The 16,494-nt window shown below is 41.6% G+C and overlaps 1 protein-coding gene across 1 annotated transcript in view; it reads left to right on the top strand.

The window, feature by feature from the left end:
- Nucleotides 1–2,345: 2,345 nt before the first annotated feature.
- The window catches only part of ext1a (exostosin glycosyltransferase 1a), a 39,219-nt gene continuing 25,070 nt past the window's right edge, over nucleotides 2,346–16,494 (top strand). The window contains exon 1 of the mRNA XM_030784578.1: nucleotides 2,346–3,983. Coding sequence (XP_030640438.1) covers nucleotides 3,040–3,983 — 944 coding nt within the window. The 5' untranslated portion in view covers nucleotides 2,346–3,039. The remainder of the gene's footprint in view (nucleotides 3,984–16,494) is intronic.

Consider the following 16,494-nt stretch of genomic DNA (forward strand, 5'->3'; position numbering starts at 1 on the left):
AAAAATCTATGCCCCTCCCTCTTTGTTCAATAAATGGCTACTCTCTGTAATGTATGCTCTGCATTTGTGTGGCACTGGTTGATTTTATGGAGTAACACAGTTCATTAGCGTAATGAACTAGAGCTTAAGTCTTTGTGAAAGTTCGTTCTTTCTTTCTTTCTTTCTTTCTTCCTTCTCTCGATACAACATCCCCCCGTCTCAAAGAGAGGGGAAAAAAAAATTATTGGGCTGTAAGAGAGGTCAAGCTGCTGTGAGTTATTGAGTCTGGTTATGTGCAAATAGACTCCGACTCTATATGAATGACGAGAATTCAATAATCAACACACTAAGGCCTTGCTATGTGAGCTCTGATGTGAATCCACAACGTTAGTCACATGGGTAAATATGCTTTGTTGAACCACACAAAGCAGCCAAAGCTGAGGTGATACAGCTACATTGATTTAAACAACAACAACAACAAAAACGATTGTGCAGTTATATGTACCTCAAAGCTGAGGAATGTTCAATTTATTGAGACAAATAATAACTTCTATGTCTCTTTAAACTGCTAAATACTAAGCACATCAATGTTTGATGCATACAATAAAAGAATCTATGTTTTAACCACTGAAGTGTACGTGCCTTATATATTCACATAGCCATGTAATTGATGTAGGCTAACAAAGACCACCTGTGAGTATGAACACAGAAGTTGCGATACTGGTTGCCAGTGGAGTATGAAAGAGAGGCTGGAAAGAATGCTGGACAGAAAGGAGAGGAGGTGAAGCCAGGAGCTTTGATCAACGGCCCATAGGAGAAACCGTGCACGGATACGACATCATAGCTCGCGAAGAACGCGGCCTCAGATTCTTCCTCTCTCTCTCTCTCTGTGTCTCTCTCTCTTTCTTTCCTTCTCTGTGTATCAGATACCGTCCTGCATACGCACTTCTCCTCTCTCAGATCCCAACAGCTGTGAAAACAATCCAGAGGTGGAACCTGAGGAACCCTGGCAGTCGAAATGCCTTCAATTGCAGAGATGCACTCTTTTTTTTTTTTTTTTTAAAGCTAAGCCTCCGTCTGCGGAGCGAAGCATCCAGAGTCGAGCTAATACTCACGCATTCATTTGCTAATAAAGGGCTGATCATGTAAAGTCCTAAAAACTGCATATCGTATAATTATTGCTGTTTTTCCTAAAAAAAACCCCCAAAAAACAAACAAAAAAACAACAACAAACATGCAAATACAAAATGTATAAAAAGACAGATTATTTGTACAAGTTACAGTTTCTTTTACAGTTTGCATTTCAGCATTTAACAAAAAGCCTATCACATCTATAGAGGTAATTAAAAGTGTTTCTGATTGCATTTAATGCCAACCGTTCGGCGGTAACTTAATAAAGAAGTTTCGTGGTTGTCAGACTTGATGTAAACAGTGTAAACGCTTATTGACCAATACGATCAATCCGTTTCTTTAATGTTGCTTTGGTTTAGATATATCGCCTAAAGTATGTGTGAGACGTGTGGTGTTTTGTTCACGTCAGAGAATGCTGGGCGACAGTTGTACTTTGGCAGCGTTATCATATATACAAAAATAACAGCTCAGAATTGTCATTTCTGTAACTGAAACCCGCAGACACATCGGGACTCAAGCATATCAGTTAACACTATCTGACCTAATTTATTCACAGTGAAATAGTAACGGTAGTTCCACCTAACGCTTAACTGGCTTCAGCTAAATGTACTGAATTGTTATAATACACATCCATCCAATAAATACGCGAGGTCGCTGTCTGTGTAAGCATAATCCAGGTCGCGTGAAAGTTCCGAAATACCTTCTAGGCATAATAAGATTTATCCACTTGTCCAGCTACCACTCACCTCTGACTCAAATATCAGAAATTCAGTTAAACTGTAGTTAATGTGTTATGTCTGTTTCGGTTTGTACGAGGAAAATGTAAGATGTGTAGTGACTTTGAGTAGGAAAATTGTAAAACGAACGTAACTTGTGTCACATTCACTCTTAAAGTTGAACAGTGGATGAGGTCTACGCTCCTCTCAAAACCTTTTGTGGTTGGCTCTGGTTCTGAATGGGTGCAACGGAAGCTCCGCCTTACCCGGATATTACGATAGCCAATAAAAACGCAGTATTCGTTATGGAAGGGCGTCACGTCAGCAGCCGTCGTGCGGGGATTGGAATGCTACATTGAAACAATCGGAACAACTAAGCACATCAGGACTTCAGCACGGAGTGGAAGAATTTCTCCAGTAAAATGTTTCTTTTTTTGTTCGTATAGTAATTCTTTGAATGTACTAACTATTTTCACGACTTCTCAATACAGAATTGTGTTTGCGGCAAGTAATAAACCACTTAGGTATGCATACAACTGAATATAGCCTGCGTGCGTCAAGACCGAGAGAGTGTTTTCAAAAATTTATGGAAATGCAGGGATTTGTTTGGCTTCCACCGTATGTTTAATCTGTGACACTCTTCTCGCTGCTAGCTCCTGAGAAGTCAGAGCTAAACAAACTCAACGTTTGTAACTGGGCATGGTTGGATACCTGATCTCTCTGAATGTTTACCGTGCTGCAGTTTCTGATTTCTGTTTGATGTATTAACGACCTGCTTAGACCGCGAGGTTTCCCTTGCTGTTTGCCTATAACATCTTCACGTACGACCAATCAAGTAACTATATCTTTTGGGAAATCTTCAGATATAACAAGAGACGGCAGCTATGTCTCCGTACTTGTAACATTTTGAAAGACTGAGATATCTGGCTTACTCCCAGTCTTTCGTCTTGTAAAGGGTTAGACATCCTACTTACTGCCTAGTACAAGTAGAGATTTAGCTTGCACATTGAAGAGAGGAGAGACAGAGGATAAATAAAAGTCGCCCACATGCGCTGGATTTGGGAACGGAATCAGAAGAAGGTGGAAGACGCGAGCTCAGAATCCCTACAGGCTGGTGGAAGATGGCGGTGCTTCCCAGTTGGAGTTGGTGAGGGTAAAACTTTGGGGCGCTTTGGACTTATTACCGGACACCTCGACTCGGCTCGAAGGACACATGCAGGCCAAAAAACGGTATTTAATTCTGTTCTCTGCGGGCGCGTGTCTTATTCTGCTCTTTTACTTCGGCGGGGTGCATGTCCCGACGTCCAGAAGGAACTCAAACAGACGTGATGACCGCAATGGGTATCATCCCTCACTCTGGCCCCACTTTTCAGACCCCTTACAACCTTTCATTCCCTGGGATCAGACGGAGACGGAGGATGATAACATTCACATATCTCCAAGGCAAAAGAGGGATGTCAATTCCGGCGTTTACAAAGGCAAACGTTGCCGAATGGAGTCGTGCTTTGATTTTTCTCTGTGCAAAAAGAACAGCTTTAAAGTTTACGTTTACCCTCAGCAGAAGGGTGAAAAAATCTCAGAAAGTTACCAAAACATTTTATCCTCAATCGAGGGCTCCAGATTTTACACTTCTGACCCGGGACAGGCTTGCCTGTTTGTTTTGAACTTGGACACCTTAGACCGGGATCAGTTATCGCCCCAGTACGTGCACAATCTAAAATCAAAGATTCAGAACTTGAATCTCTGGAACAACGGTAGGAATCATCTGATATTCAATTTGTACTCGGGGACGTGGCCGGACTACACGGAAGATCTGGGCTTTGACATTGGTCAGGCCATGCTTGCTAAGGCAAGCATCAGCACGGAAAACTTCAGACCCGGATTCGATGTGTCCATTCCATTGTTTTCAAAAGAGCATCCAAGGACCGGAGGGGAAAGGGGATACTTAAAGTACAATACCATTCCCCCGTTTAGGAAATATATGCTGGTATTCAAAGGTAAGAGATATCTGACTGGAATTGGTTCCGATACGAGGAACGCGTTGTATCACGTTCACAATTCGGAGGACGTAGTTCTACTCACCACCTGTAAGCACGGGAAAGACTGGCAGAAGCATAAGGATTCCCGCTGTGACAAAGACAACGCTGAGTATGACAAGTAAGTAACGCTCGTTACTTCTGACTGACTGTTAAATATTCGTTGGTTAGTTTGTCACAGTTGAAACTTTGGAAGAGAAAACCGTCCTGTGTATTTCTGAGGTGCCCGGTGTTGGCCAGAAGTGGCAGCTGTGTAACCCTCTCGTTTTCCATAAACCTGCTATGACTCTTGCTGAATGTCTGCATTTGTGACGTTGTAAAGCATCATTCGGTCAGACTGAATCTAAAGTAGTGAATATGAGATGAAATTCTGTTTCACAAACTCAAAAGAGCTTTTTTGGGGGCTTCAACTACTCCGAGTGTCTATGTGAGAAAAGTAAACTTGCCAGGGCTAAACTCTTACTTGACAACTGCTAGACTGGAGTATCAGTTGTAGTTCTGGTGTTACACTAGGAACTCAGTAGTGCATGTAAGTTGTCATTCCCAATTTAACCTACACTCCCATAAAAGTCAGTCCTCATATGACTTACACATGCTGCATTGCACAAGTCACAAGACTGAAAAGGAGCCTCTGTGGTGTAGTATAGCTAAACTCTGTGTAATCTTATTTAATTAAAGTTATTGAAGGGGAATAGTACATGGGTGTGATATACATTCGTGTAGTCTTTTCATTCAAATGATATATTCGCTAACTGAAACATAAAGCTTTTACGTAAGGTTTGAAGGTGCTGTTGTCTCGTATCAATAGCCTAGATGTCGTTCATGGAGTTGTGCAACCTGATGGTTGTCAAGCATTGTTACATGCAAATATCCATTTTGTCCTTATTGGTATGTGCCAGAAAAGGGTTTCTGATATGAGTCATATGATTTCTGATACTGCTTTGTGGTAGCGAGAGAAAGATGATTTTATTCTGATTATGTGGCTTCATTTGTAAGCCGTAAACTGACTTAATTCCCCATTATACTGTCTATTGTCCTACTTTTCATCCCCCCCCCCCCCCACACACCCTCTGAGGCCTGGTTATGGTTTGAATAAAGGCTATCTCATTTCATTTACTGAAAAGGAACCTCTGCTCACGCCATCACACCTGGAGCTGCAGGTCAGAGTAATGAAGAGCTAAGAAAGTCAAGCCCTTGTCAGTGGTTAGAAAAACCATTAAAGCCGTCTAACACACGGTAGTCTCTTTATTTTGCATCGCAGAGTGCCGTAGGCCCTGGTTTTTTGGACCGCTATGTTTTCTGTTGCAACCGCAGCATACTGTGTGTGTGTGTGTGTGTGTGTGTGTGTGTGTGTGTGTTTGTGGGACCAGAGCTCTGTGAGTGGATTAACTGGAACAATGTCCCCTGGTGCCAGAGGGGGAAGGCTGAGGCCTTCCCACTGTTTGCACAGGCGTTTCCCATACCCCTCTCCATCATCCAAGAATGCCGACGTCCTGCGTGACCCCTCCGGCTGCGTGACCTCAGTGTCAACTCTCCCGCTGACTGTCTGCCGTGGGCGACTTGAAGAGATCCTTACACGCCACTCAACGAGGTGACTCACCAAAGCGGCACCGAAGCCCAGCTGTTGGCATAGATGCTCGCACAACATGCACATTGAGTCAAGATCCGTGTGTTGTCAATGGTGACGACCAAAATGAATGGCTCTCTTTTTGAGAGAGAAGAAAATACTTCAATATTTGGGGACTTTTTTTTCTCCCCCTCACACATCAGCTGGTTGGTAATAGGTCTAAGGTTATGACTGAGTCACATCGACTAAATTTCTTCACAAAATGAATAATCACAATACTCGCCGGTAAACAGCAAGAGACTTTTTTTTTTTTTTTGCCACGTCATAATTTTATTCATGTCTTTTTGACGCGTCGTGTGGATTATTAAGTCAAATGAAAGTATACTTTGAAATGAATTTTGAGCAGTACAGTAGTGAGTCCTTGGATTAGCTGCATTGGCAAGAGCTGTCTGCCTTGAAATTCGTTGCAAAAGTGTGACTAAGTGACTACCCTTACATCATTCATAGTGTGCATTTGCACTTTGGTGGATATTTTTGGAAAGTTTTTTTTTTTTTTTTCTTTCTCCCTCCCTTGCCGCTGCTGTGGCTCCATGCCTATCCACAGTGACGGCATGGATATGTAGTGTAATCACGGCATAGAGCATGTGGTGTCAAAACTCTGTGCCAACACAGTAACTCAGCAGTTGAAAAACGTGACTGAACACAGTTGGACACAGTTGCATCCTTCTCCCCTGAATTTACACTTTACATTTTTTTTTGTTAGGTGAAATAATACCATAAAGCTTCGTGTTTGTTTCAAAGAACTTACTTGTAAAGGTACTGTACCGCTGCCAGGTTTGACGCAATAGCGCCCTAAGCAAACGTCAATCTAGCTTCGTCAGCCAGTTTTTACAAATGGAACTCCCACCTTGTTGTGAGAATCGAGCTCCACTCTAAAATCTGAAATTACAAAATGAAAATGTTTTCGTCATTGGAGTGGGTGGACAAACTTCAGCTATTGACCATTTTTCAGAAAGTGCTCTGTGTTGACAGACTGAAAATGTACACCACCAATTTCGTTTCGTTTTTTTTTTTTTTGTGGAGGTGGATGCGCATCTCTGTCTCATTTCCTCCATTGCCGTAGGCCGTTTTACCCACTCGCTCTCTACGAGCTGAAAGCAGGGGTTTTTTTTTCTCTCTCTCTTTTTTTTTCGTACATGACCGTCGACGTGAATGTGGGATGCTGTCAGGGAGCGGAGATGAATAATTGATCGGCTGTATTTTATTCATGTTTTTCTTCACTCGAAAATTTACAGGGGTTTATGTATTATTCATAAAAAAAAGTACCAAATCATCCCCATCATTTCTCTCAAGAATTCCAATGTTTACAGCAGCAATATTAGATATTGTGCTTGTGGAGGAATGAGAAAGATGGGGAGGCACACCTTTGGGGGTAGGTGCAAAGTGTAGTTGACTCACAATGAACTCTTTCTGATGTTCTGTTCACTTCTAGATGTTATGGTGAGTTTGATTACGGAGGAAAGGGCGAATGAATGTAATGGCAATGAATGACCATAGTGTGGTTGAAACTGGGATTTAAATACTATGTGATTTTTGTTTTGGAGCAGTAGCACTTATTCAGCTCTGTTCGTCGGACCTCTCGAGGACAATCGTTAAAGCAGTATTAAAAAAAAGTCTGTCAAATGAAACAAAGATTGAAATGGAGGAACGAATGGGGTTTATTCTCTTGAGCGGTTTGCCTTGGGATAGAGTTTTGTCATTAAGTTTTGAAGAGGTTGTGAATGAGAAAAGCAGCAGTCAGTTGTTGAGAGAGTTGCTGAAAAGCAAGGTGTGTAATTACACTTAATGTATTTGCACCTCCGCATTTTGAAATGAGCCACGACGACAGAGCCTTGTTTGTGTGATTTTTACCTTAGAGCATGACTGGCAATTCATTTTTCTATTCCCCCCCCTGAATCCGTCATTCTGAAACTGTAATTTCGTGTGTGGGTAACAGAACAAATGAGGTAATGACACATTTGTAATGCCTCAAATTCAAAGTTTCAACTCCTGTGTTTGAAAATGGTTATTATTTTCACATTAGGTTTGGGTAGGGTATTTTTCTTTTTTTCGCTTCCTTTTATTTGACCGTGGATGGCCCATTGAACACACTTTCTCAAAGTTGCCTTTTCTTAATGAGGTGTAATAGTGACAGAAGCTCGGAGGAACTTGTGGTTCGGTTCCTCTTTGGAGAGCTCTATGTAGCGGTAACCAGTGGAAGTGCGGACACTTGAGATCCACCAGCCCTGTTGTACTAAGTCAGTATTACTGAGTGTTCTGCCTGAGATTCGAACCCTTAACCAACCAATTCCTTCCGTTAGCTGTAATCCACTGCAATTGTGAGGCCTGTTTCTTTACTCTGAGGAAAATACACATTCTTGTCACTTCTGATTTGTTTTTTCCTTTTATCTTGTTTCTATGTTCTGCAGAAATCCAACTGTAGAGGTATTTTGGTGATCGCGCTTGCCTCAGTAACTTCATTTGCAAACCTGTTTGAACAGGACTTGAGATACCAAATGCTCATCTCCTTATCAACCACACACAAACTCCACGGTCCAGCACATGCACATCTTAACCTCGCAGCTCTGTTTGTTTTCGCTTTACTTTTAGCTACACCGTGGGTACAAAAGATAATGAAGCATTTTTGGCACTGGTGAAACACAGCACCTCTTAAGGTTATGTAAGACTAGGTTTAGTCTAGCGTTACCACATTAGCATGCTTAATCACTTTAAATGACTCCCAATTCGTTGCGAGTCTGTGCCTTAACTGGGACCCAGGGAATGTGGCTGAGGTTATATGGAGTGCAATGATGCTAAAGCTGTATGCAACATTCACTGTATTTCATCAGTTTATCTGTTAGTTTTGTAGTTTCTATCAGTATTTGGAGAGGAGAAAGCACGCGAATTTTCAACAGAGATTGTTTTGTGAATTTAAGACTCCTTGTCTTCAGATTTTGTTTTGTAACATGATGAGAGAATTTTTTTTTTTTATAAGTTGCCTTTATTGTTAAGAGTTTGGCTTTCGGTTAGCAGCACATTACCAGCAACAGTTGAACCAAAGTGCCCTCATAACATAATTCTCAGTGTTCGCTGGTATGCATTTGGTCAGTCCATAAGTCAAAGGTTAGTCCGCAGAGCTATGGACTAGACGCTGGCGTCTGTGGTGAAACAAAGTGGAAGTAATTGATTTTTCCACCTACTCCACAGTCCATTGTGTGGCAAAATCCCTCTTTTCTCTGGCACTAACAACAAGGAAGTTGTGATTGTCTCTGAAAACATTGCTCGTGCAAAAAAACTTCAAGCTTTTTTCCCTCTCGGAATTTGCAAAACCATATAGTTTGTTGCTTTACCGTTCACTGAATTTGAGTGGCATGTCAAAATTACGGGAAACTCCTGTCTACGTCTTAGTGCACAGGGACCAGAAGTAGAACGACCCAGTTTGTGATATTCCTGGAGAACTTCAGGTGGCCCATGAAGTTCTCAGAGCCTTTTTTTTAAATTTATTTATGTTAGAATGGCTTTACATAATTTCAACTATTACTGAACTCTTCCTAACCCGTGTCTGATGGGTAATCCAAAGTTTTGTTTTTATTTTGGTACAAAAAACTCTGTCACAGTTGGTATGAAGAGCGAACAAAGTAGGCTACTCTTCAAAGATTTATCAAAGAATGAAATGAGAGTCTTTCACCTCGCACATCAGGGCTTTTAGAATCAGCAGTCATGCATTTCTCTGCACGCTCAAAAAAAAAAAGAAAAAAATCCAGTCTTATTTGTGTTGTTTAATTTGTCCCCAATCTTCAGTCACTCGGTGCCTGGAGAAAAAGGAGAAAAAAAAGAGAGAGAGGAACAAAATTACAAGCCATGTGCGTCACGGTAGTCAAGGGCCAGTGGTAAACTACTGTGTTTTACACGGTAACCATAACTGTTTTGACTCTTTTTTTCAACCCAGAATCATTTAAGGTCGTAAAGCCTGGTCTGCTCTGAGGACACCTGGTTTGCTCATACAGAGGCAGATTCGATGACTTTCGCCCCTGTGGGAAGCTGTGATTATGTACTCAGGCACTGTGATGGCTTTAATAAGATACTGAAAACAGACTGCTCATAGATCAATGAGTTCTCCACCCCTGCCTTACCGCTTCATTACGGGGAGGAAAAGACCAGGCGATGTTCTCATGTTGGAGGCGAGTCTACGTCTAGTTTAATAAACATATGGTGTTCGAACGAGAGTTTGCATTCAGGTGTGAAATAGCAGAGCGCTAAAACGAAAACAACGCTAATAAAAAAGAGCGGGGGAAACTGCTGCTTCTTCGGGGAGACCATTAGCGCTTTCTCACTTTGGGGTTTTTAGCCAATGTTGAGTTCTGTAAATAATAAGATAAAAGTTGATTCAGATTTCCGTTTGAAGCTCAAGTGCACAGTCTTGTTTGGGAATTCCCACGTGCGTCCTCAATCTGAAGAAGCAGCCCTCTGAAGCTTTTGATTTATTTAGTTACCTTTGAACTCAGATCTCTGTAACGGAGAATTCGGTTTTCATACGTACAGCGTGGCATGTATGTATTTGGGTCAACTCAAAAACCAAGCAGATTTATTTTTTTTTGCCTCTAATTCACATCATACAAGTAGAGAGAATCTGTGAGCTGAGACGGAGACGATTTAAAAATGTAGAAAAAAACCCAGACTGGTCTATCTCCTCTAAAATGGTCTTAGAGAACCATTACATTTTCGTCACAAAGATCAGGGTCACGGTTTCCAGAATGTTCCACTCAGTATTGCCAACATGTTTATTGAGGTTCTTTGTTCCACAGCATTTAGCAAATAATTAACCACGGGGGGCTGATGAAACTGGGTAATGTTTGGCACGTTTTTTTTAATGCAGACCATTTAAAAATGTCAGATTTTTCTGACGGAGAAACCAAACCTGAAGCCTTCTACGTAACTATAATCCTCCCGGTATTCCAGATACTCAGATAAAGATTAATTCTTTCCTTCAGCTGCGGCGTGTAAATCATACTAAAAAATAGATTGCTCAAGAAAAAAAAAAAAACCTCTTGAAGGAACCTTAGCCAGCGGTACAAACAGGCCAATTTGTCCTCTCTCGTCTCCTGCATAAAGAAGTACTACTGGAGAGACGTAGGTCGGACCGGAACGCTTTTACAGTCTCAACTACGAACAAACATATGTGAGTCTCGGTTTGTGTGTACAGATAATGTTGCAGTCGGAAGTAATGATAGTCGAGAGTGTATCTGGAAACCAGATGGAGGAAAGGCAATCAAACGTGTGGGAAAACACCATCGCCGTTCTGTTCTCCTCCTCAAGACACTAAAACAGAGGGTTTCTTGTCTAACATCTTTCAAAAAGTTCTCCACCAAGTTCCAACACGGTTAATGGAGTTGTCAGTTATGTGTCAAGATAAGGTATCACTTCTCAAATCTTGCTCGTTATTTATTTATTATTTTTATTAAGCCATAAGATAAGTGGAGGTATCCTCAGGGCCTTTTTGTTGTCAAACAAAACATCAGAGACTTTTCTCCTTATTTTTAATCTGGGTTCTTAAAGAGTGAGATCAATCGCACGGTGTTGGGTAACACAGCAGGATGGAGAGCTCACGGCTGAATGGCTAAACACATCACGCTCTGAACTGTCTGGGGTTTATAGAAACTGCCAATCAGAATCCACGCTGATGCCCCACGAGAGGAGCAAGGGTCAGCGTTCGACAGTCGTGAAGAGGGAAAAACATTGGTTAGATTGATTTGAGAGAATTAAATTATAATCCCCAAGATATTTCACCGCAGCGCTCCGGCTCGGTAATTAGGCATTGTCATAAGTTAAGCCTGCTTCTGCTTCATGGTCACTGCACGGCACTCGGCCTGTCCTCGCTATGAAGAGTCGTCATTTTGACATTTCACTTTTGTTTCCAATCTCATAAGCTTTTTTTAAAAAGCTGTGCTGAAGAGTCAGGATTGTAATTGTATGGTTTGTGTACTGTGATTTTTGCTTTTTGTTGATGCGGCATTTTGCCTGTCCTTTCTCATTCTTCCCCACAGTAATGCTTCTCTGTGGACTGTACATGGAGAGACAGGGTTGACTTGCATGGAGGCAGGGCTGAGCCAGACTCCAGGATTAAACCCGTTCTATAAATACAAGTAGCGGGCTAACATCAGCCCTGACTTCACGTCGTACGGGCTGCGTGTGTTTTTCTCTCCTTCTTTACCTCTCTATCCCTTCTCTCACCCCCCCTCTTTCTCTCTCTCTTTTCTGTCTCTTTCTCTCTCATGCTCTCATTCCCTCATGCTGTCTCTCTCTCTCCCTCTCTCTCTTTTCTGTCTCTTTCTCTCTCATGCTCTCATTCCCTCACGCCGCCTCTCTCTCTCTTCCCCTCACCCTCTCTCTCTCTCTCACTCTCTATGAGTTCTGGCTCTTAATTAGTAACATGCTGTGAGCTTTCACTTTATGGTTGGCATTTGATCCCCTTTGGCTCTGGCATATCCTCTCTGTCAACCCCCCCCCCATCTCTCTCTTTCTCTCCCTCCGTATCTTTTGCTAGGAGTCCAGAGGAGGGGCTCTGTTACTTTGTTTGTTAGAGATTCTGCCCATAGATTTGGGCTATAAAACAAAGAGAGCCATTGCTGCAACACGCTCTGAAAGGGTGTGACTCATACAGCTAACTTAGCACAGTGCGAGCCAGTTTGTAACTCAGCTTTGCCACAGAGAGTAACAAGTTATTTACTTTTAATAGAGACCGTCTTGGTTTTCATGCGGCGGCAGGGCAGTATATAGGAGGCATAAGACCACGGAGCGCTCAGAAGTGATAAACATCAAGAATGAAATGTAATCACAATTTATTCAGAAGTAAAGGGGGGGAAACAAAAAGAATCAATGAAGTAACAAATGACATTCTGCTCTAAGTCTACCCATATCCCGGTGGGTTGAGAGAGCTTTGCGGTAGATTCTCTCACCTCTCTCAAACACTTCATCGAGCTCTTAAGCACATAGCAATCAGTCCAGTCTAGAACCTTCTTTAGTATGACTATGATATGATTATTAACTCTGTGTGTGTTTGTGTGTTTGTTTGTGTGTGTGTGTGTGTGTGTGTGTGTGTTTTACTGCTGTGCTTTTGCGTTAGACATGTCCCACTAGACAGAACCTGTGCCAGTTTCTCCAGAAGGATTTGAAGGGTGATATTAGTTAACAAGCTTAATTAGAGACTGTGCAGATGTTTCCCCAATAAATCTCCAAACAACGCTCTCCTTCCTTACCTCAGATGTCCGGGCTTTCCCTGCTGTTATCGCATTGTGTCAGATTGAGACAAACACTTTTTATACATTTACAGGAAAAAAAAAATCTCAACCGAAAACATGTAATCACACTATGTGGAGTCAAACTGTGTATGTGAATATTACTTTTATTGTGGATGACTTATTCCTTTTACCACAGGTGCTGTCCGCTATGTTTATTCAACCTCTAAAAGAAAAGAAAGAAGAATGATTTTAAAAATGACAGTTCAGGTCAATAAGGGCAATCAGTGTGAAATCTCTCTGAAGACTGCTGACTGAAGCACACCAATGGAGCATAAGTTTCATTCTCACTGCCCCCCCCCAAAAAAAAAGGGGGATCAGGATTTTGTACTTCACCATGTAGTCCTTGTGCTAGGATGTGATTCTTACTGAGTCTCCGTCTGTTCCCTGTCATGCTTGTGAAAATACTCCCAAGTTATGTCTGAAACATCTTTTTGTCTTAATTGCTTCTCAATGCTGAGAGACTGAAATGGAACACTTAAAGGCTTTTGAGAGTTTGGCTTTCTTTTTGTCAGCTTGTACAGAATTCATGCGAAACTTCTGTTTAAGCCCAAGGAAAAAATGAAAAACTAAAAATGTAGGTTTATTGGTTCTCTCTGTTCCTATGACTCACCAGCTTCTTTTTTTGCTGAAGATGTTTTTTTGCTGTTGTTTTTTTTTTTTCTTTCTTTTTTGTGCACAGGTGGATTTAGCATGTATTTTCCCCTGTGTTGTATGCTGGAGCAGAGTCCAGGGGAAACCACATCATTACATTGGCCTTGTGGCTTACTAGGAGGTTAACATGAAATGGTACAATCAGTCCCAGATTAATAGAAATTTAAAGACAATGCAGTTTACAGATGTAGTGTGACTCGCCTTATTAACAGTTTTATGAAGTTCAACATTACAGATCTAGATTGTGAGCTTGGACGTTTACTGTGGTCTTTTCGTAGTTTCTTGTGGTTTTAAAAAGCAAACACTTCGGACAAACCGTCGGTGAAGAATCCACATAGGCTTTTTGTTTCAGAGGAGAAGAGACTTCGTAGCTCGCGGTCTTCGTTCTGTTGTCTCCAGGGAAACAGGATAAGGGTATCGTTAGCAGGGAAAGGTCAGGAGGATCGTAAACCAAATGGGTTTTTATTGGCATTTCTGCCGGCCTCTTATTTTCTCTTTCCACCACAAAGAATCTGTAGATATTAACTTAGAATACACTGCGTTCCATTACACTATAATATACTTCCAGCGTAATACCAATGGTTCGTTTGTTACTAGTTTACCGTAAAGACAGTGTTACGGTCTCTTTCTAATCGTAATGTCATACGATATATAACCTACTGTTTATGTGTATTTAAAGGCACTTAGCAAGCGTGAAGCCGCGTCTTACATTAAAAAGTCTTCCTAAAAGTCTACATGTTCTTCCTCTTTCTGGATTGTGTTAATATTTAGAGGTGTGTTCATGGACTGTTATTACACCACTTGTGTCTGACATTGTCATGACTTGGGTATCTACAAAGTTTTCACACATGCCTGTAATCATAAGTTTAGGTCTGAGAGCAGCCTTTGTGGTTTCATTTTTGCAGTCTAAACACTGTTTGATCTTTTCTTTTGTTCCCGGGGAGATGGGGAAATTCTGACAAGATGCGAATATTGAGTTTTGATGTTCGTCAGACGTTTTCAATTTACAACGATGCTGGGAGAGGTTGAGGAGAAATTGAGGAGATTTCAGCGCTGAACGTATTCCATCGATTTGTTCAGTTATTTTGTGAGACAGGGATGCAAAAAAAAAAACCCCAAACAAAAAAAAACCGAAGGCAGTTTTCCAAAGGGTCGTTTACATAGCACTCCCACGCTTGTGATGCAACGCGAATAATTGAGAAACGACTCCGGCTGCGGCCGGGTCTGGACACGTCTGCCTCTAGCCAAAACAGAGGAATGCTAATGAACTCAAGAAAAGGTCAGTTCTCTCCAGCCCTCAACACATTTAGTCAGCTCTTCCATTACAAAAGCTCTCAGAAACACAGTAGGTCATAAACATAACACCATAATTTATATTCGTCAGAGCGTCGGATCAAGAGCTTTGTTTATGAAAATGGCCTCCTCTTACGTTAATTCTATATTTTCTGTCACCGACAACAATTCGTATGCCCGGAGAGTAATCAGTAAAACTTCGTTCTGGAACTGTATGTCTGGTGTGAAACAGTAAAAAGTAAATCGTTTTAAATCACTCTCTGTATGTGGACGCTGGCGGTAGCATATTTTTAAGATTTGAATGAGGTTATTGAGTTACCGTGTTGGATTCATCTGGTTACGGTACTTATTATAATCGATTCAGCTTTGTCCACCGGTACATGCTATTCATGGTGTAGCCAAAGTGTATTTAGCACAGTGGTACAGTAAAGTACACGTGAGTAAAATATTTATACGTCAGGACCCTCCCGGTATTGACGTCTCAAACGGAGCGGAGTTTTGAATAGTTTGATTAAATTTGTAATGGATTTTTTAATGACTGTGAATTGTCAAGAGACTGAAAATATTGTCGGTTTATTTTTGGGGCTCCTTGGCTTATTATATGTATGCCAAGGGTGCAAATTGACTTAGTACTTTTTTTCCCCCCCTCAATATTTATTGCTTTTTAATGGGGCATTCCCAAACTGCTAGGTCATCAGTTATTATAATCAGAATGTGTTTTTGTATTAGCATATGGATGTCATTGTCTTTCTATGTTGTCCAACTTTCCTACATTATTTCATGTAAACAAACCTTTGTTGATTCTACAACCTTTCCCTTCCCCGTTCCCATTCTATATTCAATTGCTCCTCATATTTTTAATTGACCATGAGCAGGTCCATTTTTATTATTCAGTACACATATTCTCTCTCTCTCTCTCTCTCACCAGCAAGTAGCATGTGAACAGAGTCCACAGGGTGAGTGGGATGGGGTAGGGAGGGGACGGGGGCAGGCAGGGGATCTTAAAACACATGGATTATCAGAAGCTCTTAGCTCTTAGAGAGAGAGAGAGAGAGAGAGAGAGAGCTATTGTGTATTACTGATGCCCATTAAAGAGTGGAGACTGGATAAAAGGTTGAGTGGTCATCTGGCCCTGGTCACGTCTCTTATATTTTCCTCCCGAGTGTTAACACTCTGTTTGTGCTCCTCTCTTGAGAGAACACCGTCTCTGTTAAAATGAGTTTAGTCAGCCAGACAATCCTGTGCCTGGCACATTTGTGTATCTACAATGGGACCGTCCACTGGTATAAGGACGGCACTGATATTGTGGTCTCAGTACTGGGTGATCACTGTTAAGATTTGTATGGAGATGGCTGACTCATGTTTGTTTGTTAGGTGAGGGGTGTTTCGATGATAGACATGCTAAGTAGGCATTGTGTTCGAGCCATCATTCAGATGCATTGCATATCTGCTGCAGAGATACAGTATATAACTCGAGGTATAATAATAGTAGTAGTAATAATAATAATATATACTGATGCCTGGCTGGTTCAATCATTTTAATGCTAAGTAAACACAGCCGAGCTGAATACATTTGATTCAATGGTCATTTTTCATTTGGTCTCCGTTATTACATTAAGAGGTGGGCGGGCAAAGCCACGGTAGCCCCGGGAACAGCTGACACGCAAAGGCGGCTCAGCGTTTCTGAGAACCACCCGTATCGCTCGCTCGCCCTCTCTCAGCTGATTGGCCTTGCGTTCAACATCAGGGAGATTGATAGAGGAGGAGGGTTAGTAGGCGGTCCC

Source organism: Chanos chanos, chromosome 9 (genome assembly GCF_902362185.1).
Source record: "Chanos chanos chromosome 9, fChaCha1.1, whole genome shotgun sequence".
NCBI lineage: Eukaryota > Metazoa > Chordata > Actinopteri > Gonorynchiformes > Chanidae > Chanos > Chanos chanos.